Raw genomic sequence first — 23,110 nt, forward strand, 5'->3', positions numbered from 1 at the left:
CGTGACTGTTTGAGTGGAGACCAACCAGCTTGGCCAATTCAAAGGCAAGAAGATTTGAGGGGGGAGAGTTGTCCACATTTCCCTCTCTGCTTCCCACCCCACCTCTCCCAACTTCTAAGTGGTCCTGCCACACTTTCCTAGCACCTCCCTTTCACCTGGGGAGCCCAAGTGTCCTCTAGCTCCAGCTCCTCACCTGCTCCCTGCCTCCTTTTCAGGGCTTCCCTGCACACTGGCTCACCGCTATTGGACCCTGCACATGGCCACCTTCCACAGATGGCACTCCTTGGGAGCAGGGATCTTATCTTTGTATTCCAGTGTCCCCAGCACTGAGCGCAAGGCCCCCCGTGCAGGGTAGGAAACCTGAGGTTTCAAACTCAGGGTTTTAAGCTGTGCGTGCACTAAGCTCTCTGCCAAAAAACAAACAAAAAAAGGTTTCTGTGGTTAAATAAGTTTGGGAAACGCTGTACCAGACGTCCCCTTTTTATAGATTCACAATATACATCAGCATATTTGAGGTTCCAAGAAGTCCTCCAGTAAAGAACTCGGTTAACCCAATGTTTTCCCTCACTGAGTTGAGCCCAGAGCCTGTTTCCCTACAGATTGCTTTTGAGCCTTCCTGGGGCACCCTCTGCATGAAGTGTCACTGTGTGCCCTCCCTGTGGAGCCACTCCCCAGCCTCCTCCCCTCTGTGGTCATTTTGGATTTTCTGACTACTGCCTTGTAGCCATAGCCGGGGCCAAGGGCTGGTTCACAGTCTGGACACTCGGGGTCCTGTGGTGAAGGCCACATGCAGCCCTCCCTGAATGGCTTTCCCTCCCACTCAGTCACTACTGAGCTAAATACTGATTCAATTTGGGGTACCAAAGGTTAGGGGTAGGATATTTTTAAGCTCTCCAATTTAAAAAGGAAGGGCCTCTCCTGTGGAAAGAGAAGGATGGCAGAGTTGTGAGAAAGGTGTTGTCAAGGGACCAAAAATCCTTGGCTGTTAGTCACTGCGGTCTTGATCCAACACCAGGGGGATGGGCTTCATTGGCAGAGCTGAGGACTGCTGTGCTTTTGCCATTAAAATTCTGTTATTAATGACTCATCATCAGTGCCCCAGAGGAAGTGTGAGAGGACGAGAGGGAGGTGGCTCCCATCAGCAGGGCCAGCCTGGGTCAGGATGCTGGGTTAAAGCCTGGCGTCCTCACCAATGAGACCTCTGTGGGAAGCTCTACTGCCTCAGTTTCCCTATCCGGAGATGCTGTTTTCAGGGAGTCCTGACACTACGATGAGAACAAGGCTATTTGGTTCACTATATCTTTAGTGCTAATATAGTGTGGGACACCCAGATGTTCAGTAAATATACATTCAAAAACCCCCCGCCCCACCCAGTGCCCAGTACCAAGCCTACCCAGCACATAGTAGGCACTTTAAGTAATTTGAATGAATAATTTTAAATAACTTGAATGAATAATTCTGTATTGCCCCCCACTCGCCACCTACACACACACACACACACACACACACACACACACACACACACACACACACACGGTTCCCTGTGCTACTTCTGGCACTCAGTAATTGTTCAATAAATACAAAATGTTTGTTGCATGAGTGTTTCCGATCATGTCCTACTACTTCTCCGCCATCGTACCCGAAATTTAGTAGGAGCTAGAAAATGCTTATCTATTCTCTAGGTACACACTATGTACCAGGCCAGGCCTCTCCCTCCTCCTGTCCTCTCTTTTGCGGGATTTGGTTCTCTCCAGAGTTTCAAGGGTAGTGGTTGCCACATCACTCTTATTTCAGCCAGAGAAGAGGCAGGGTCAGTGAGCTGCCAAACTGAAGTTGGGTGACAGACAAGGCAGCTGCCTGTCAATCTCTGAGCTGCCCCCAGGCTCTGAGTGAGTACTGCATTGCACTCCTGGTGCTGGAGAACGGCTGACTATTGATTTAAAAAAAAAAAAAAGTCCCTCTATGCCTCTATGCTTTCCAAATTAAGACAACATTTAACTGAGTGCTTGTTGGCTCGCCTGCTCCCTCAGTCTCCCAGGGGACAGAGCCCATCTTGGTGGAAACTGTTTTGAGCATGTCCAAAGTCTCAGCTTTGACATCTTGGCTGATGTCAAGAAGTTTCTGTAACCTTCCTGTTCAGCACACCCGGTTCTGTCACCATAGACACGGTCTCACTCTGAGCCTGTTATCAGGCAAAGTGCCGGTAGCAGCTCATCAGGAGGGGATACATGGTGCAGGAGAGAACACTGTCCCTCACGTACATACACCCCCATTCTGATCAAAGTTCAGAACAGGAGCAGCTCTACCCATGAGTTCTCCAGGTTCTGCAGGGAAGGCAGGGCTGAGGGCTGACCTAGAGGATTGTAGTGCTTCCTAATCTTAATTGGACCCTAAATCTCTTTGAGAATCTGATCTAAGCACCTACTTCTTTCCATAGAAAAAATGCATATCCTTCCAATTTTGCATGCAGTTCAGCAGGTTCATAGATCCTGAAGTCCAACCAAGGACGTCAGATTAAGAATCTTTGACGTATTAAAAAGACCACCATACTAAATCCCAGATCCAAATCCTGATTTGAGCAACCACTCAGTTAAATGTCATCTTAATTTGGAAAGCTCTCCTCCACAAACCTGCCAGGTGGCCTTTGGCAAGTCATCTGCCGTTTCTTTCTATATTCTTGGCTATAAAATGAAGAGTTGAAATAGATAAAGTTCAGACTCCTTATGACAATTGCCCATGTCTGTGGATGTTTAGATAGTATCTTAAAGCAATGCTGCGTAACCTTTTAAAGGTCAAAGTTTCCTTTAGAGAATCTGATGAGAATTTTGTATCTTCTACCTAAAAAAAAAAATGCCTAGACACAAAGTTTTACCTAGTATTCAGGGAGCCCAATGAGTACAGATTTATAGCTTTTGAACTAGAATGATGCAATGGTCCCATGTGTCTAGTGATCCAGTTGCCACCTATAATTCCAGCTTCCTCAGGTCATCTCCCCATGCCCACTGTCTTCTCTCTACCCTCCCAACATCTGCTCAGCACTGAAAATCTGCTGGTAACTGGGAGGTCACCATGGTCTACTCTAGTACTGTGGTTCTCAGACTTTGCTTTTGCATAACAATCATTTTTTCTAATGAAGTCCTACCTGGAGCTCCAATATGGATAAAAGGGGCCTCTGAAGCATTTACTGACACATTTATTCATTCATACATCCATTCAACAGGTATTTATCAAGCGTTGCTTTGTGGCAGGCACCTGGCTGTTCAGGCTGGAGACCCTGCCTGTCTGCTTGGTTTCCCCCAGCTTCTCTCACTGGCCCACAGAACCCAACAGTTCTGGGATCCAGCCTGAAAATCACAGATTCTGTAAGGAGATCGCTCTGGCCTAGAGTGAGGTGAGGAGAAACCCAGAGACTCTGCCCCGGAAACTCATAACTTTGGGGAGCCTCATTTTCTTCATCTGTAAAATGGAATAATGGAATAATGACACCACACTGTATTCCAAGTATGTATGAGGCCTATTATCCCTAGTTGGGAGTATAATTGGCCCATTTCTGTGAACAGTGAACATGAGCACTGAGCTCCAAGAAAGGACAAAAAGAGGAGCAGATAGAGGAACTTTTGCCTGCAGTGTCCAGGAGAGACCCACGCTATTTAGAAGCTAGCTGATTGGCTGCTCGGAAATTTCCAAGAAAATTATAAAGCTGAACCTTGGGAAAATATCTGCTATTTCTTCCCTCCTCCATCCCCTGGAAGGCTGGCTGCTGTCAGTGCGGATTTCATAGACCCAGTTCACACAGTGTCCTCTGGGATTCACAAGCCTAAACCTGCAATAACAGAGGAAGGTTTACCGGCAAATGGGGTCCAGAAAGATGACATCTGCACTTGAAGAGCTACTTGCTCAGAAAGAACAGGGGTCTGCATCAGTTCAGATCCAAGTTCCTTTTGCCTTGTGCTTGGAAATGTAGAGAGGTGCGGGCCTGCATGACTTTGGAAATGTTCCTTTCAACAGTGTTTCCCGAGGGAGCTCTGTCGGGCAAGTTCACTGCTGCCAACAGCTCACCTCCAGGGCCTTTCCTTCTCCTCTCCTTGGTTGGCAGGCCGGTGTCAAGGTTGAAGGCCTGGGTTTTGGTGTTGGGCCAGCCCGGGTCCAAATCCTGGCTCTGGCTGTACTCCCTGCTTGATCTTGGGAAAGCCATTTGACCTCTCCAAGCCCCAAATCAATGTCTGTGAAATGGGGTTAATCATACCTCCCTCCCAAGACTGTTGGAAAATCAAATTAAATCCTATTGTAAAGCCTGGTGCCTGGCTCATGGAAATGCTTTATAAATAGTTGTGCTTTCTTAGCTCTAATTTTGCAGCTGAGAAGCAGATTAGTTGGTAACATAGTGGTAGGGGAACGGGGTTAAGAGCACACATGTCTGCTATTTGTGTACCTGTCACTGTGTACCAAGGTGCCCCACGCCTGTCCAGGCCCGGTGTGACAGTCTTGCCAGGGATTGGATGACAAAGAACCCTCACTCTATTACTCTTCCCTTCTCCCTCTTGACAGGTGCAAACAGCAGAATGAATCACTGCTTTTCCTTTATTGGTAGGTCAGAGAGCATTTCCTGGCACCCCCAGGGTACAGCCCCCTGACTCCTGCTACTCAAGAAGGCCATCCTTTCCTGCTTGTGGTACTCCGTGGCATCTGTTCTGCCAGAGGACTGACCCTTTGTGCTCTACATATGTTTTGCCAGCAAACACTTGCCTCAGCCACAAACTGTCCCTGTCCTCCAAAAGACTCAGAGCCGCTTACAAGGGGCTGCTTTGGTCAGTCAGGTGTTAGTCCTGGGGCTCCTGCCTCCTCTGTGGGGGTAGCATCAGTCACCCTAAAGTTCTCAGACCACCACTAGCTAGTGAGTTATAAGATTTTAGAAACCAGCTCATGTCCCCAGATCCTCAGGCCCCTGATTCTTGGATCCAGAGGCGTCCGAGGTATGTTCACAGGCAACTGCCACTGCTGCTGCTGCCTCTGCTCCTGCCCTCAGTCCCCGTCTTTCCACCTGGGTCCCCCTGCACTTTCATGCCTGAGGCCGCACTGGTGGCCAAGTCTAGACTGAGGGTCCTCCCGCAGACCGAGAGCCGCCGCAGTGCCTCAGAGGCGGCCTCCACGGGCATGCCGGAGCGCTGTTCCAGCAGCATCTCCAACAGTGAGCTCATCTCCGAGACAAAGGTGCTGGCCAGCCTCGTGCCTGTTGGGCTCAGCTCTGGTGCCTCTGCCTTGCCGAACGTCTGGAAGGTCCTCGGCTCCTCCGTGGCTGCAGCATCCGGGGAGATCACATTGTCATGGTAGTTGGTGGTGAGGGGCAAAGAGAGTCTCGCCATCCAGGCCGGGTCAGGGGCGCTCAGCCGGTCCAGGGCCAGACCTGTGTGGGGAGCAGGGGACACAGTGAGGGCCAGGCTCCGGGAAGGACCAGGCGGGTGAGGGTGGGGCAATGGGCAGGGCAAGGGCAGTGGACAAAGGAGGGAAGGGAAATGGCAGGGGACAGACAGAGTGGCCAGACAGGGACAGGAAGGAAGAGGCCCTGACAGGGAAGCTCCCTGGGTAGGAAGGCAGTCAACTGACACACCCGGGCGAACCGAGTGGGGAAGCAGCAGGAGGAGGAGAAGGCCTAGAAGCAGGAATTAGCCTTTTTCTAAAGAACTTCCCAATCTGGGCTGTGGTGTGTTTCCAGTCTCAGTGTCTTCTATATTTCATCCAGGATTTTTACCCCTCAGGGCGCCTTCTCCCCTCAGGGCTCCACTAGCTGAGGATGGAGGGAAAAATCCCTTTTCTTAGCCGAGGCTGGAGTTCCTGACTTGGCGCTGCCCTTTGTTCCTATCCATAATAATAGGGACCACATACTAGGTACTTATGTGATGAACAATTTACATAATTATTTAACTTCCACACAAACCTTTGAGGTCAAGAGTATTATCCCCATTTGGTGGATGAGGAAACCGAAGCTGAAAGAAGTTAAGTCACACATCTGCTAGGCAACAAACCTCAATTTGATGCCAGGTCTGATGACTTTGAAGCCTTCCTATGATGGCACCACCCTACCCTCTCTCTGAAGAGCTGGCCCTTCGTCCCTCTGGATACTCCAGGTGCCCAGCTGGGGCCTCTGGAATTCCCAGGCTACCTAAGGTCTGCACTGTTATCACCTGGCCCCCGATCCGCAAATCCTCCTCAACATCATCTCTCAAGCTGCCGGAAACCCTGGCCTAGAGTCAGGCTGGGGAGGGGCTGCCTGTCCAAGGGCTGTCCCAGGAGAGGGACTGGGGTAGTGGTGGTGGCAAGTCAGCCTGGTGGCTGGGAATTCAAAAAACTGGCCCCTACATTTGCAATGCCACAGTCACACTTCTTTTCCCATCCCTTCAACAGAAAATCCTGTTTCAAGAAACCAGTCCCAGGCCTGGTGGTAGAGACCAAGCCAGAGGAAAGAAACTGTAAGTCTTATAGTTAAGAAACAGTGTCTTAAAAAAAATTAAAAAAAAAAAAGCACAACATCTACTTAACATTTATCTAATGTTTGCCTAAAGTGAGTTACTTTAAAATCTGTGCACAGAATAAAAGACTGGAAGGAGATATGTCAAAATGTTAACTGAAATTACCTCTGGGCAAAAGCAATCCGTTCTCTTTTTGTTTATCTATGTTTTTCTGTATTCTACTTATGTAATTTGAAAAAGTTATTCTGAAGTACGGGTAGTCATTTTTTGTACTGATAAATGAATCTCTGTCTTGCATTCTGGACTGTGCAGGTTGTGAGACAGTGTTGGGCTCCTGCCCTACAGGATCCTTGGGTTTAGCCCCATGCCTGGGACTTAGTGAATGTTTGTTGAATGATTGAATGAACATAAATATTCACCTTCAACATCTGGGAAATGCAAACCTTAGTTTCTTGAGACTCCGAGGCTATAAGGTTGGATGGAACTCTTGGTGGTGTAGAATCAGGCCTTTCCTTGTACACGGATCAGAGAGCTTCAGAAGGAGTGAAGCTTGGAATGAGAAAATCGCTGGGGCGTATGAGAACAGCTGAAAAGTGATGCTGAATTCACCCAGCATTACCCACCAGTTCTAGCTGCAGGTGGGCGCTGGGCCAACCCGGGTTTGATTTCCCAGCTTTGCCGCTTAGGGGCAGTGTGTGTGACCTTGGGAAGATGGCTTAACCTCTCTAAGCTCCCGTTTCCTCTTAGGAAGTGGTGAGACAGTAGTACTTATCTTGTGGAGTTGTTGTGAGGTTCAATGAGTTCATGCAACCAGTAAAACATTATCATGGTCACATTCTCAAGTGGGGCAATCTGAATCTGAAGCAGCAAATCTGAAGCAATCTGAAGCAGCAAGATCCCAGTCTCCCCATGGCAGTCCAGCCTGTGAGCGGCAAAGGCTTTTCTGCCCCTCCTCTTTCCTTACCCCCCACTCCTTACAGTGCTCCTGTGTTCAGTACCCTTTGTGCTATGGGCAAGCAGGACCGTGTGGGAACTGACCCCACAGGTTCCAGCCAGAGCTGATGAATAGAGATAGAATCCAAAGCTATATCCCCCAGCCATACGTAGCTATTGAGCACTTGAAATGTGGCCGATATGGTAGAAGAACTGAATATTTCATTTTATTTAACTTTAATTCATTTAAAGTTAAATAGCCACATGTGGCTAGTGACTACCGCATTGAACAACACAGCTCTAAAATTTAGAGCCACACTGCCTGTGTTAATAACTATCCATGAGCTGCACAACCTTGGGCAAATTATTAAACACCCCTGACCCTCACATTTTTCCTTTATGAAGTGGGGATAATGAATAGTCCCTATCTCATAAGATTTTCTCATGAGGTACTTAGAACAGGGCCTAGCACATAGAAAGTGCCCAATAACTATTAGCAATATTTTTTTAACCAGGGAGAGAAGTCCCTGCCGTGCCTTCAATGTGTCTGCAGCCAGATGGAGCACATGAGAAACAGTGTTAACTACATAGATAGAAAACCACAGCACAGGGATGGTCCGCTGTGGGGTGTGTTACCAAAGAAGGCTGACCAATGTCCGTAGCAGGGGCAGGGGGCGCTAGCAGATTCTTGAATTCAAATTCACATTATGTATTTATTGTCAAAGCTAATTGTTTGTCTGCAAAATTCTTTTTGTTTTAATTGCAATTGTTAGCATGTTAAAGAGTTGACCTGGTTCCCAGGGCGAAAGGGTATTAAAACACACCAGACGCAAATGAGTGGTAAGAAGTCCATAGAGGACAGGCTGGCTCAGGGTTTGGCTCCCCTTCGATCACTGGTGAGCTGGGTGACTCTGGGACGGCTACTCGATTTTTTTGAGCCTCGGTTTTCTCATCTGTAAATTCAAGGTAATAATTATCTACTTGAGGAGATTGGCTGGAGGCTTAAATGAGATCATGTACATAAGATGCTTCCACTGTGCCTGGCATGTTCACTATTCTTACAGTGATTTTTAAAATGAATAATCAAAGTAGGCCGGGTGCCTACTTTGGCTTTGATTACAGGTTGCTCATGCCTCTAACGCCAGCACTTTGGGAGGCTGAGGTGGGCGGATTGCTTGAGCCCAGGAGTTGGAGACCAGCCTGGGCAACATGTGAATCCCTGTCCCTACCAAAAAAAAAAAAAAATCAAAACTTAGCGAGATGTGGTGGTGCTCACCTGTAGTCCCAGCTACTTGGGAGGCCAAGGTGGGAGGATCACCTGAGCCCAGGAGGTCAATGCTGCAGTGAGTTGTGATCACCCTGTGATCACGCCACTCTACTCCAGCCTGGGTGACAAAGCAAGACCCTGTCTAAAAAAGAAATCAAAGTAGAACCCAGTCTTTAAAATACTTTCTGAGGCTGCAAGGGTGAAAGGGAAGTTAAATGTTGCTGATGTTCCTCCACAGAAACAGAATGGCTTTTCCCTGCAGTGGATTGGAGTACAACTCTGAAGCCTGGACACCATGGGGCAAGGTGACTCTAGGAGGTCCCTACCTGTGCAGGGGTCCAGCAGACTTGACAGCTCTTCTTCTAGCAATTGCTTCACAGAGAGGTCCTCTTCAGGATCCAAAGGCCCTTCCTCCTGTTCTGGGTCTGTCTGGCCTCCAGCCCTCGCACTCGGGCCATCTGTGTCTGTGATTGCACTCCTACAAAAGAAACCAGCCAGTCCACGGGTAAGGACATTCCTATATAGATCCATTCATTCATGCCCATTTATGTTTGCATTCATTTACCCGTATAGGGAACTGGATTCACAGCCTGGCCTCTGCAGTCAGACCAACCTGGATCATGTGATTCCAGCCCTCCTCTTACTCTGTTTCCTCATCTGTAAAATGAGAGTAATAAATAACACCCACCTCACAGGGTATTGTGAGGGTAAAATGAGACGCTGTAGGTAAAGGGGCCTACCACAGAGCCTGGCACATTGTAAGCACTCAGCAGACAGAAGTGAAGATGAGTTCATTGATATCATTCTTGTTGCTCCTCCCATGCCTAGGTATTTCCTGGCACACAGGAGGAGTTTAGTAAACCTCAGTGGAGCCAGTGCAGCCGTCCATCCATCCATAGAAGAAGAGCTCCAGCAAGGCTGGGATTTTTGCCTGTCTCATTCCCTGCTCGCTCACTGATGCTCAGAACAGGGCGTGGCACACAGTGGGTGCTGAATCAACACTTAATGAATGACTGAACATTCCTTCCTTCCTACTTTAGGCCAAAACCTAGGCCAGAAGAACAGACCTATGGAGGGTGCAGCTGGAGTGAGGCAGCCTAAAGCTGCTCAGAATCTGCTACCTGCATCCCAGTCTCCTGCTGTCTCCATCCTGGCCCCTCTCTCCCATGGACACTTGGGGACAGGCCTGGACCCTCATCCCAGCAGGTGGAAAGGCTTCTGAGGGGTTTTAAGGCGTAGGAGTCCTTTCTGTTTGTTTGGGATTTTTTCCCCCTGTAGCCCTTTCTGCTGCTGTGAAGAAATGAGCAGGGAGGTGGCAAGTGTGTGGGTGATAATGACAACTAATGTTTATTAAGCAGTGAGTCTGAGTCAGGCCTCATGTGATGCAAGGTCCATGCACCGTCTCATTCAAACCTTCCACACCTGTAAAGGGTTCTCTTCAATCACCCCATTGTACAAATGAGAAAACCAAGACTTGTGAAGATTTTGCAGGTTCCCAAGGTCCCCGTAGATTAAGAGATAAAGCAAGAATTCAAATCCAGGCCAGTGTGACTCTGGAGTGTGTGGACTCACCCCTGCCGTACACTACCTCTTGCCATCCTTGTAAAAAGAAGCTATAAGTTGTCAGGGCAAGAGCACTGATGCAGGAGTCCAGAACTCTGAGAGCTGGTCCCAGCTTTGCCACTCACTTGTTACATGACCTTTAGCAAAATTGCTTCAAGGGGAAAGGAGTTAGCGTTGTGTGTGCACCTACTATGCGTCAGTCCTGGGCTATGGGCTTAGAATACAATTGATCATGAAATTCTCACCCCATTACTACAAGGGAAATGGGATGGCTTCTATTTTACAGATGGGGAAACCAAGGTCCTGAGAGATTATCTCACTTGCTCAAGTTTACATAGCTGGTTTGAATCAAACTATCCAGAGCCTCAGTTTATCCATCCATAACAAGAAGTTGGATTGGATGTTCTCTTAAGGGCTCTTCAATTCTAGGATTGCCCAAAGGGACACGCCCACATATCCATGTCTTTAGTGGGGAGCCTTCATATTACGTTTATGGGCCCAGAGAAAGAGAGGTGACAGTTACAGATATAAAGGCAATTTACAGCACCTCTGTAATCAGGGGACGAATCGAGCCTCAGCGATGAAGTCATTTCCTTGGTGACTACTGTATTGATAGTATTTATTAATACATCTTGATAGTCCTATAGGACTTCTAGGTCGTGTAAATACTATCAATACAGTCACCCCATGACCAAGCCTCCCAGGGTGGGAGGATGGATGCTGTCTGCTGCACCCTCCCAGGGGACCGGTGTCTGGGATGGGCTCACCCTTCCTCACTCACAGAGGCTGCAGAGATGAGGGGCAGCCAGTAGGGGCCATGAGATGCCTGTGGGGGCTACGTGCTGCTTACCTGCTGCCTCCTGGCTTGGCCAAGTACTTATTTCCTCGGTGGTTTGGTTTCGGCTGGAATTGGCCCTGATGCAGCAAGGACAGCAGCTGGGAGATTTGCTACAAGACAGGAAAAATCTGTTGACTCCACACAATTCCGACTCAGCACACTTCCTCGCCGGATGTTTCCCTCAATGCCGGTGCTTTCTTTTTATAGTCTTTCCTCTGGCTTCAGATGTTTGTGTGATCAGATGGGGGATGGTGCCCAGTGGCAGAGACAGGGACCTGGGCAGGCAGGTCCCCTGCTCTGTCATGTCACCCCAGGACCTGAGTGTCTGAAGGAGAGCAAGAGGACCCTCTGGGCCCATCCCCTCACACTCATTCCTCCGAGTGTCCTGCGCCTGGTGGACTCTGAGAGATAGGGGTGAAAAAGGCATTTCCTGACCATCAATTTGTTGTCACTTTGATAAAGATTATCTTAAAGAGTTATGTTCCCCTTTAGCAGTATTTGGACATTTGGTCGATTTTTGTTGACCAGATGTAAGACTATGTTGTAGAGAAGGCAAAATGGTGTCATTAAATTATTCATTTATTCATCTTTTCATTCATTCATTCAACAAGTACTTAATAAGTGCCAGGCAGGATGGTTGCAATGGGAGTAAGAAGGAGAAGGAGACCCAGCTGCTGCCCTCAGCATGGTCATATCTGTCAGGAGGTGAAGGTTGCAGGCAGCCCCACAGGGAGTGGGGGAGCAGTGAAGAGTGGTTACCACAGGGGTTGCCTCTGGGCGTAGGGAAAGAGTGGGGGCTCTGTGGGAGTGGAGGAAGGCCCCTAACCCAACTTGGAGCAGGGAGGAAGCAGGGGGGTGGTACTGGATTAAGTTCATTCATTCATTTCAACAGATGTTACTGAGTTCATACTACATGCCAGGCACCTCTGCTGAGACCCAAAGGCTCCATAGGAGTTTGGCAAGTGGAAAGAGAACGAGGGTCTGGGCAAGGGGTGATGGTGACAGGGGGGTGGTTTCAGGCAGAAGCACTGCACACTGAAAGGCTGGAAGAGAAGGCAGAGTTTCAGAAAGATTGGAGAATGGAGTAGGGGATGGGTGAGCTACCAGGGCCAGACCCTATAGGCCATTGGGAGGGAAAGGCAACAGATCAAGTCCTGGGAGGCGGAGTTCTAGTTCAAGGCCATTTGTAGCTTATTGTATAGTGTTAGACAGGCTTTTAGACCTCCTCAGACCTCAGTTTCCTCATCTCTAATGGGGGGCTAGAAATACCCATACAGCCTTCTTCTCGGTGTTGTCAAGATTAAATGGTTTGAAAAAGTTAAAAATCCTTTGCAAAAGCAAGGAGTTTGGACTGTTATTCCTAGAAACACTGCTTCAACCTCCTGGGTCCACCCCCATTCCTCCCTTAGGAGGTCCACCGTGCCCCTCGGTGCAGCTTGAGGTAGGAAGTGTCAACCTCAGAGGAGAGTTGGAAGAGGAGATGGCCAGGACTGGGGTTTCACTGTGACTTGGGAGACTCAGGGTCTCATTGCCTGCCTCAGGGAAGATCCCACCTCCCAGCCCAGGCCCAGAAGCCCTCCTAAGATACCTGCCACCCTTTGCTCAAGTGACAGCTGGCATTTCATGACATGACTCCCTACATGCCAATCCCTATGCTGAGCACTGTCATTCAGAGTCACTTCACAGTTACAGCCCAGATTCAAATCAGTCAGACTCAGGTTCAAATCCCAAATATGCCCCTGCCCCAGTTCCCATCAATGTGGCCTTGAGGAATTACTTAAGCATTCTGAGCCTCAGTTTCCTCAACAGTAAAAAAGTGAATATTAATGAGACCCAGATCATATGGTGGGTTATGAGATTTAAATGAGCTTATTAATAGATCCCATGATAAACAATGATTGTCCAGTGTCATATAATCTCCCTTAATTCTTTTTTTTTTTTTTTGAGACGGAGTCTCGCTCTGTCGCCCAGGCTGGAGTGCAGTGGCCGAATCTCAGCTCACTGCAAGCTCCACCTCCCGGGTTTACGCCATTCTCCTGCCTCAGCCTCCCAAGTAGCTGGGACTATAGGTGCCTGCCACCTCGCCCGGCTATTTTTTTGTATTTTTTAGTAGAGATGGGGTTTCATCGTGTTAGCCAGGATGGTCTCGATCTCTTGACCTCATGATCCTCCCGTCTCGGCCTCCCAAAGTGCTGGGATTACAGGCTTGAGCCACCGCGCCCGGCCAATCTCCCTTAATTCTTACAACAGCCTAAGGGAAGAGATACCATTATGGCCATTTTGCAGAGGTGGAATTGGAGGCTTACAGGGGCTACATAGAAGTTAGTGGGAGGGCTGGAATTTAAACTCAGATCTGACTCTCTGTGCTGCTGGAAAGATATGAGCATTGGGCAAGCAGCCTCAAGTTGATCCCAAATGGGCACCTTTCTTTCTGTCACCTCAGTGGGGCCACCCACGGTGCCTATTCTCTGTTGTCCTGTCTACCAGCAGCCAGCACAGTGCTCAGCACAGAGTTTATCCAAAAAGCACCTGATCAATGGATGGATGAATGGAAAGATAAATTAGTGGTTGGCTCTGGCAACCTCTGGGTCTGCACTGATTCCAGGGCAAGATTCCTAAGAGAACAGCTGGGCCATCTCCAGGTGGCTTCCTGAGGAGGGAGTAAGGGAAGGAAACTGTGTTTTGCTTCACAGGAAACATGAACTGATGGCCTGGCCAAATAGAGGTGTGCCTTGGGCAGGCAGCCTGGCACAGTGAAAATATCTGAGGTTCACAGAAGCAGATATGGGTGTGAGATCAGGCATCATCCCTGAAAAGGTTTCCACACTTGTGTCTAGAAAATCCCAGGTCCTTAGACATTTTGTCACTCATCATCCCATTTAGACCTCACACTCTAAGGAGGCAGACACAGGGTAAGTTTGGGCTCATAGTCCGCATTTTATAGATGAGGAAAATGAGGCTCAGATGTTGAAGGATGTGTACAAGGTTGCCCAGCTCCTAAGTGACTGTTGAAATTTGAATCCCAATCTGCCTAACTGCAAAGTTCTAAGGTTATTTCCTCTGCCGCATCCTGCAGGCCCAGCCAGAAAGCTCTGGGGTCTCAGACAAATTATTTGCTACACCTGGGTTTGGGTGCAATGATGCCTATCCTGGCCTTCTTCATAGGGAGGTTGCCCAGATGAGATGAGGGCAGGCAGAGAGTGGAGATGGAGAAGTGCTTTGAGGAAGGAATAGCAATAATTTGCTGAGTACTGACTACATGTCAGATGGACGCTGTTCTACAGGCATTAAGAGCATTCACTCATTTTATCTTCAAGCAAACTTAGAAGATGGGTGCTGTTAACACAGACATCTTTCAACAGAGAAGTTAACTTCCCCTGTGGTTCAGAGCTAGGAAGAAGTGGAGCTAGGATTTGAACTCAGGCAACCTTGCCCAAAGCTTATACTCTTAGTCACTACCTTTGCTGTGTGTCTACTTGTGAGGCACCATAAATGCCTTGTAGGAACTAATTGATCAAATCCTCTGGACAACTCTACGAGGTAGATACTCTTACTATCATTTCTAATTTACAGATAAGACAACTAAGGCCCAGAGACAGTAAGGAATTTGCCTAGGATCACACAGCTAAGTTCAGCCAGTCACAAAGCTGTGCCCTGAACCACTGCTATCCAAAGCATCAAAAAGTACCAGGTGAGCCTAAGGAAGAAACATGAGGACTGTGCAGGTTACGGGGGTGTCTGATGCTGTTTCTGGTGGTCAGGAGTGACCAGAGAAAGAGCTGCCCATGCCCCAGGTACCTGAACAGGAGGAGAATCCACAGTGAGCTCCTCCACGGGGTTCCGCTCGGCGAAGGCAGCCACAGACAGCCGGACCAGACTCCGCAGGATCTGACGGGGCCCTAATTCTTTCTCAGGGGACACTTTGCCATTGAGATGTCGCTGCCGTCTCAGGGTTGCAGAGGAGGCTGGTGGGCTCTGTGGAGCCTCCTCACTGCCCTGGTCTCCAGCCAGCCTCCCTGTGGGGCTGCCTGCAACTTTCAGAGGCCTGGAACGTGGCTGGCCTGTGGCAGGCTGGGGCTCGGGAAGGTTCAGGTTCTCCCGGGAGGCGTTCCTCTGCCTGGGATGGTTGAAAAGCAGATTGACGGTGTCTTGCAGCACCTCTCGGCTCTCCGCCGGTGCTCCCTGGTTGCCTTGATTACGTAGCGTCCTGTACAGGGTCGGGGTGAGGTGGAAGGGGGCCTGAAGGCAGGGGTCCCAGCCTGCTTCCATCATCGCCTCCTTGTCCACGTCTTTGTGGGACTGCCCGACTTCACAAGGCTCACCTGCCTGACCCCTGAGCATAGGCACGAGGTGGATGTCTGCCTTCTGAATGTGTTTCTGGGGCCTCTTGGGCTGCTGGCGGTAGGTGGACTCGGCCTCCCGACAGTTGTAGGCCCTGTTGTCCTTCTTCTCTGTCCGGCAGATGGACATGAACAAAGCCAGGATCAACCCGAAGATGCCCAGCAGTACAGTCAGGCAGATCACTGTCAGCATCGACATGCTCAAGGCCCCAGGCTTGCGGGCTGAGTCCCTCAGGTGGTCAGCACTGGTGACAAACATGATCCTCAACAGGGCTCGGGTCTGTAAAGGGGGGCTTCCCTGGTCCTCTACCACTATCTCCAGCTCCCACTCACTCCCAATGAGGCTGCTGGCATTGGTAACGTTGACGAACAGCTGCCCTGCATGGGGGCTGAGGATGAAGAGGTGGGCTTCATTTCCACTGCGGATGCTGTAGAGGGGCTCTCCATTTGCCCCCGAGTCTGCATCTCTTGCCACAATGGTTGTCAAAAGGAATGGCCGGGAGCTGTGAGTGGCCAGTGGAGGTGTGTCAGTGCCTGCTGGACCCAAGCCATTGGGAGTCTCGATGGGCACTAGCAGGTGGCCTGTGGAGGCGTTCACAAGCACGGAGAGGCTGGCTTTTCCATCGCTGAGCACAGGCTGGACCACCTCTGGGGCATTATCATTGGCATCCAAGAGGCTGACCCTCACAGAGACACTGGATGCAAGCATGGGTTGCCCGCTGTCCTCTGCGATCACCTGGAACTCAAAGCCGGCCATCTCTTCATAGTTCAGTGACCTCTGAGCAGTGACCTCTCCTGTGTTGGAGTCAATAGCTACTAAGTGAGCAACTGGGGAATCATGGATGCGGTATGAGACTTTTCCATTAATACCCAAGTCTGCATCATGAGCCTTGATGGTAATGAGGTGAAGAGAGGGTACGTTGTTTTCCCGTGTGGAGACTTCGTACCTGCTTTTCTCAAACACAGGTGCGTTGTCGTTGATGTCACTGATGTGAATGCTGAGCTGTTTCTTGGCTGATAAGGGCTGCAGTCCTTGGTCTTGGGCTAACAGAGTGAGTGTATATTTGGGCCACTGCTCTCTGTCCAGTGTGGCATTGGTTAGCAACATGTATGTGTTGCCATTAGTTCTTTTCAGCCTGAAGTGGCCCAGCTCTTGGCTCAGCCAACAGTGGACCAAACCATTGTTTCCTGAATCCAAGTCATCTGCCATGACAAGAGCAATAAAACTGTCCTTGGGAAGAGCTTCTGACACCAGTGATGGCTGGGAGGCCCATGTGACATGGATGCTTGGGATGTTGTCATTGACGTCCAGAACCTTGATGAGAACTTTGCAATGGGCTGGGATGGGATTGGGACCCAGGTCCCTTGCCTGGACATCCACCTCGTAGGCAGGGTTCTTTTCATAGTCTAGAGGTCGACGCAGAATGACCTGGCCTGTCTTGGCATCAATACTGAAGGTGTCCAGCACCTCTGGAGGCATGTGCTTACTGAGGAAGAACTCCACCTCCCCATTGGGGCCTTGGTCAGGGTCCGTGGCAGTCAGTTTTATGAGAAGAGTACCAGGGGCAGCATCTTCTTGGATTTCTAGTGCCAGTGAACTCTCAGCAAATACAGGGCTATTATCATTGGAGTCCAAGACGTTGACCTTGACCAAGCTGGTGCCTGACTTGGGGGGGTTCCCATTGTCATAGGCAGTTAACACCAGATCAAAAAATGAATGGATTTCCCTGTCCAGCTCCTTCACTACTACGAGTTCTGCGTGTTTGGTCTCATCAGGGCCCACAATGACATCCAAGGCAAAGTGCTCACTGGGAGACAGAGTGTAGGTGTGCAGGGTGTTAGGGCCCGTGTCTGGGTCAAGAGCTCTGTCCAGGGGGATCCGGGTGCGCAGAGAGGCGCTCTCAGAGATTTCCAGCTCCTGCTCGCCTTTGGGAAACCGTGGCTGGTGGTCATTGATGTCCAGCACTTGGATCTCCACGTGGATCAGAGCCAAATCCCCTGTGGCAAGCACATCAAAGGAAACCAGGCAGGGATCCCACTGTCGGCATAGCTGCTCTCGATCCAGCCGCCTACCTGTGCTGAGCAAGCCTTCCTCAGAGTCCACCTGAATGGGGAGCGCCTGAGGCAGCTGCAACACCTGGAAGGCAGCCCCAGCTTGCCTCTGCCTCTCCTCCCGGCCCAGCTCCTGGGACAGCTTCCCGATCACTGTGCCAGATGGCACTTCCTCTGACACTTGGTATTTCACTGTGAGAGTGGTTACCTCCTGACCATCCCCTAAAAGAAAGAAGTAGCCACCTGGCCCCAAAAGCCCCAGCAGAAGTTGCAGAAGTTGCATCATGCTTACCACCAAGTGGGCCACATTCAGAAACTGCTAGAGTTCTTTCAAGCCTGGACAAGTCCTCCAGTGTTTCCTGGATGGCTCAATCAGCCCTGTGCTCCTTCCCCCGGACCTGCTGGCACAACCTTGTCCCATAGTTAGATGATGATGGAACAAGCAGGACCCCCAGGCAAGGCCATCTTCATCGGAAGCGATCTGAGATATCCAAACGCCGATCAAGAATTGCCAGGATAGACCCCTACAGGGGAACTAGCTGGTCCACTTCAGCAAATGATGGACAAGAGCTGGTCTAAGAGGGACCTGACCCAGTTGAGCAGGATGTGGGACTCTGACTTCCAAACAGTTGCTAGGCTGGGGAAACAGAGAAGCAGCTTTTTCCTATGGAAACCCCACCTACAGGAAAAGGGAGGGCTGTGAGTTTTCAATGCCAATTAGAGAAAGAGCATTTCCTGTGAAGCTAAGTGGCCTGCCACTGAGGAGGATGAGGCTGGGGCTCCGGGGACAGGCCAGATGGGAAGCTGCTGTCCATGCAGCAAGGCTGCTGCTGAGGGAAAGGGAGCCTCTGCATCACCAAGTGAGCAGAAAACTTGAGCCTCCACCTGCTTGCAAGCGGACTGATGCCCCTCCCGGGCAAGTCATGTTTCCTGTTTCTCTCCCCTTCCCCAACTCTCTTTGTTCCTATCTTTTCCCCCATTGTTCCCCTCTCACGCCTGTCTTTTTCCCACTCTTGTTTACCTCTCTGTCTTGACTCTGCCCTGATCACCTGTTTTTGTCTCACTGCAGCTGTGATTAACAGAGCAGCCATCAGAGCTAAACTGCCTGAGTTCAAATTCTGATTTTGCAACTTACCAGCTGTGTCATCTGGGACAAGTCACTTAACCTCTCTGGGCCTCCATTACCTCATCTGTAGAGTGGGGATGGGAGTAAGAATAGTAGCCCTTTCAGCGGGAAACTGTGAGGATTAAACGAAATGATGCATGAAGGGCTTTGGCCTGGGCCTGGCCCCGTGTCACAGGCAGTGACGTTATTGCAAGGGATGAGTGTTGTAATCTGCACAACTTGTCACACCCTATGGCTACCTCTGGATCTTGTATTGGCCCTGGGGCAGTCCCTGCCCACACTGATCTATGAGGGTGCCCATGGTCTTGATTCCAAAAGCTGCAAGAACCCGTGTGACTTGACTGTGTGGCTCTCCTCCTGCTTCCCTTCAGCCCCCGCCCCCCCTCCAGCCTTGAAGTCCATTGTTCTCTGCATCTGGTCCAGCCTGAGTCTCTGTCTGGGGAACCCCCAGCCTCCCACTCCTCTTGGAAGCTTTTATACATTTCCCTCTCCCACACCTTCCCCTCCCTTTCATCTATGTCTTTCCCCCTTCCTCCAATTCTTCTCTCCCCAGTTCTGTTTATAAGAGTACCGTGAAGCACAACTCCTTTGCTGAACCCAACTCTCCTTTTAGATGTTTTAAGGGATGCCCTCCCTCCCACTCACCTCCTCATAAGGTAAAATTCAGTAAGGAAGGAGGTGAATGTGCAGTTTGCTTGGGTGAGCTTTGAGGTGGCCTTACTGCTTCTCATTATGCCCTTCAATTTGCTGCCCCCAGCATTCTCCCAGCCTTATACCCACTTCACGGTTGATCCCTGAGGCTTGTGAAGCATTTGAGGTGATGAGAATGAAGACCAACTTCCCTAGATGGGTGTTTGCTACTAAGCCCTTGGGGCCAGAGGTGCCATGTTTGGACCCAAGTGGCACTAGTCAGGGCTTATTGGCATGGAAGCCTGTGGCCCTCAGGACTGAGGTGGCTAAGGGACAGTCACCTGCACTCCTTCTCTTTCTCTCTGGCTTTTCTTTCCTTTAACTCCATATCCCACTCCTGAGGTTTCCCAACTATTTCACTGAAACCCGTTAAACCATAGCAAGTGGCCTGAATCCAGGGCCACCTCCTATATCATGGTCCTGGAGACAGACAGGCCACTCACAAGCTCTGAGACACTGCACAAGGGCCTTAACCTCTCCCAGCCTCTGTTTCCTTCTCTGAGGGCTGTCATCCATCTCACAAGGTGGGGTAAGGACTCAGCGCAGGGCCTGGCTCAGAGAAAGCACTCAGCACATCGGGACTATGATTTTGCCTTTTGTTATCTTCCAGGTTTTATGCCTCATATGCAAATGGCAAAGATGGCCTTGCATTTGTCCCTTCACTTTTTTTTTTTTTGCCTCTTTGGCAGGAATCCCATTTCTCAGGTCTCCCTCAGCTTGGTGTGAGCAAGGTGCTGCCAAAGCTACTAGGAGCCCCTGGGAGCTCAGGGACACAAGGGTGCCCATTGCCCCCTGCTGGCAGTTAGCCCATGTGACAGCCTCACTGTTCGCCCCACATTTGTCCCCCTGTGTGCCTGACAGTGAACAAGGCAGGGGGCTGACAGTCGCAGGTGGGGGCAGGGAAAATGAAAGGCGAGAGGCCAGTGGAGTGGCTCTGGAATCAGGCCTGGGGGTCTGGGAAGCTCCTCATGGAGGGCACATGCTGAATCCTGACGGACCTGGAGGAGTGAGCCCGAGGAAGTTGAATGGGCAGGGGAGAGGCAAAGCTGGTGGTGGCAGCAAAATGGGCAAAGGCCCCGAGGTGGGTAGGCTGGCTCCCGGCTGTGTTGCAAGAGGGTTGGTGCAGTAGCGTAGGGAGGAAGGTAGGGCGGGGGACATAAGCAGGGGTCCTCAAATGATGCAGTGGCCTGGGTTCCCATGGCTAAGAATTTAGACCTTGTCCTGAAGGTCGTGGGGCGCTTTTGAAAAGCTCAACACAGGATAATGAGAACAGCGACCACATGCCAGGCTTTGTCCTGAGTGCTTTGCTTACATCCTCTCATGACACACAGCCATGCCATCACATTGAAGATGCTGAGCACAGAGCGTTAGGTAACTTGCCCAAGATCACACAGATGTACCCTCCAGAAAGGCCTTTTGGCTGCACCCTGGAAAATGACTTGGAAGGGAACAGAGAAGAGGGAGGGAGCCTAGTTGAGAGTAATGCAGGGGAGCTTTGATGCAGAAAACTCGTTTCCAGAGCGCCATCTGGTGGCCAAAGGTAGAGAAAACCGCACAGAGGCAGGGACCAGGGTCAGCCACGGGGACAGCCACGAAGACAGGAAGTGGGTGCCTGGGGTTCATGATTCCTGGGGTTCATGAATATCCACAGCTCCAGCCCCGTGCTGCACAGAAGAACACAACAGGAGAAGCTACTCACGGGTGACAATAGTATCTCTTAATGGAAAACCTAACGCGGACCAAGGCCACAGAAGGAGTTATGGAATTCATGATAATTTTACTTGTGTTAACATTTATATTCTTCGGAGGACGTTGTTTTATGTATATATATCTTACATGCAGTTATATATCTGGTATGTGTGTGTGTGCGTGTGTGTGTGTGTGTGTGTGTGTTTTGACGGGGAATGTGAATGCCAAAAAATGATGCATAGGTCACAAGAAAGTTTGAATGTAGATTTCATAGGTAACCACCTATGAAGATAACCACCAGGAAGATCTTACTGAAGTTTGTTTGTTTTTTTCACACTGGGGGCATGAAGCTAAGATAACCCTTTGAAATTTCAAAGCTGGCAAACAAGGCCCCAGACTTTTTTAAGGTGATCACCTCTGGGAACGAGGTCCCTGTTTAGTAAGTTTCTCTCCTCCTTCTGGCTACAGGGGTCAGCTGATCTTTAGCAGTCAAATGCCAAGGGGTGAATGGAGCTGTCACTAGAGTTCGTCTGGAAAGGCGACGTTTTCCTGAGTTTTGAAAATAGGTTTGAAGGAGTGGAGGTACTCTGAAATAGGTTTGAAACAATTGAGGACAGCCTCTCTCAAGTCCAAAATATTTTTTTAAAAAGGGCAGGATTAGAGTTTGTGCTTGAATGCCTCACTAACCACCAACTTTGGGGTTGTTCACACTTGAGTTCTTAACCACAGGGAGGGCTGAGGGGTGAAGTGGGAAGGGTGGGGAGTCAGAGAATTTTCTTAAAACACCTGGAGTCCTAAGGAACCTTGAGGGGTCAGACGAGTTGGGTATGACTCTGGCCCTTGGAGGACTCCCAGGTCAGCTGAATGAAGGCTGAGATCACACTTCGCCCCAACGAATGTCCTGCTGGGCTGGCTGCCCACTTCCAGGGCTCAGGTCTTCCAGGCTGGCTGCTCCTGAATCTCCCTGTGGCTGCCACAGCATCACCACCAAGGCAGCTTTGGGGAAGCCAAGAAGTATCCTCCAGCTCATCCCAGATAGAAAGGTGGTTGGACCATCCAAGCTCAGCATCTTTTTTCAGGAAGATCTTATTAAAGTTAGATTCCTAGTCAGACCAGGAATCTTGACTGGGAGACTCAGGTAGATGTTTTGGGTTATCTGCTCCTAGCAGGGCAATTTGTGGACTTTGTTGAGACAGATGACAGTATTTTCTCCCACACAATGGCACCTCTTTCTGGGGTCAGTGCAGAAAAAAGAATGCACTTTGCAGGGAGAAATTTGTCAAGAAATAGGACCTTTCAAGAAATGAAAAAGATTTATGTCTTGGTTAAGAGCAGCAGTTCTCAAAGGGGTCCAGATATCAAAGTCACTTGGAAAGCTTTACAAAATACCAGGGACAGGGCAAGAAAATTCGTACTTTTCCCTTTCCCAGAATACTGCCAAAGAATAGTCTGTAATTGCCAGCTCAGTTCCGCACCCTTCATTTGGGACAGGGTTGGGGAAGTTGATTGGACCTTTTTGCTGGAAAGAGAGGCTAAGTTGATTTATGTGATAAAAATAAATAGACGGGAGGAGGGGGATTTCTGCAATCTGAGAAAATTATGGAGAGCAGTACAGCAGACAACAGCAGAGGCTGTGAAGGAGGTAAAATGAAGATGAGAAGGACTTTTGAATTCATTATTGCAAATTATAGACCTCCTTCGTGATTTTCAACAAAAATACAAGAAAAGATTTATATGCTCTTTTCCAAATTTGTTTTGTGTGTTAGTAACCATAACATGGACCCAAAACTTGACCACTTGAGTTCTGGGTTGATAAAAGTTACACACACATGTCTTTCTCCCCACCCCTCGAGAGGAAGGGCACTACTTCTGGTACATAGATTTCAATTTTGATATATTCCGACTGATTCCAACATGCATCCTTATCTCCACCCCAACTTCATCAAGAACCACTCATTAGAACTTCTCAGAAGCACCATCCCCCCTTGCAAAGGCCAAACTCTATAGCGATCAGGCCTTTCTTAACCCAGCATCCTCATGGTCCCCACCTCTCCCCGACATGTGTGTCACTATTCAATAGAGCTCCATGCTCACCTGGTTCTCTCTCCATAGTTCTGCAGACTCCTCTATCTGCCTCTCTGGCTC

At 49.6% G+C, this 23,110-nt stretch overlaps 1 protein-coding gene and 1 long non-coding RNA gene across 2 annotated transcripts; one reads left to right on the forward strand and one right to left on the reverse strand.

The window, feature by feature from the left end:
- Positions 1 to 3,491: 3,491 nt before the first annotated feature.
- PCDH12 (protocadherin 12) lies at positions 3,492 to 21,075 on the reverse strand. The gene is made up of 4 exons (XM_015141096.3): positions 14,867 to 21,075; positions 11,081 to 11,178; positions 8,994 to 9,145; positions 3,492 to 5,404 (listed from the first exon to the last, which is right to left on the reverse strand). Exons 1-4 carry the CDS (start codon positions 17,744 to 17,746, stop codon positions 4,980 to 4,982), a joined length of 3,555 nt encoding a protein of 1,184 aa, XP_014996582.3. The 5' UTR covers positions 17,747 to 21,075; the 3' UTR covers positions 3,492 to 4,979.
- Positions 5,521 to 11,655, forward strand: LOC106998974 (uncharacterized). The gene is made up of 3 exons (XR_001445580.3): positions 5,521 to 6,467; positions 8,906 to 9,172; positions 9,496 to 11,655. It is a non-coding gene; the product is annotated as an uncharacterized LOC106998974 (long non-coding RNA).
- Positions 21,076 to 23,110: the final 2,035 nt, after the last annotated feature.

This window comes from Macaca mulatta, chromosome 6 (genome assembly GCF_049350105.2).
Source record: "Macaca mulatta isolate MMU2019108-1 chromosome 6, T2T-MMU8v2.0, whole genome shotgun sequence".
NCBI lineage: Eukaryota > Metazoa > Chordata > Mammalia > Primates > Cercopithecidae > Macaca > Macaca mulatta.

Coding starts and splice junctions, on each gene's coding strand:
- PCDH12 (XM_015141096.3), bottom strand. CDS start 17,746: ATGATGCAACTTCTGCAACTTCTGCTGGGGCTTTTGGGGCCAGGTGGC. Junction 11,179..14,866: donor TGGATTCTCCTCCTGTTCAG/GTACCTGGGGCA, acceptor CCTGTCTTGTAG/CAAATCTCCCAGCTGCTGTC. Junction 9,146..11,080: donor GCCAAGCCAGGAGGCAGCAG/GTAAGCAGCACG, acceptor TTTCTTTTGTAG/GAGTGCAATCACAGACACAG.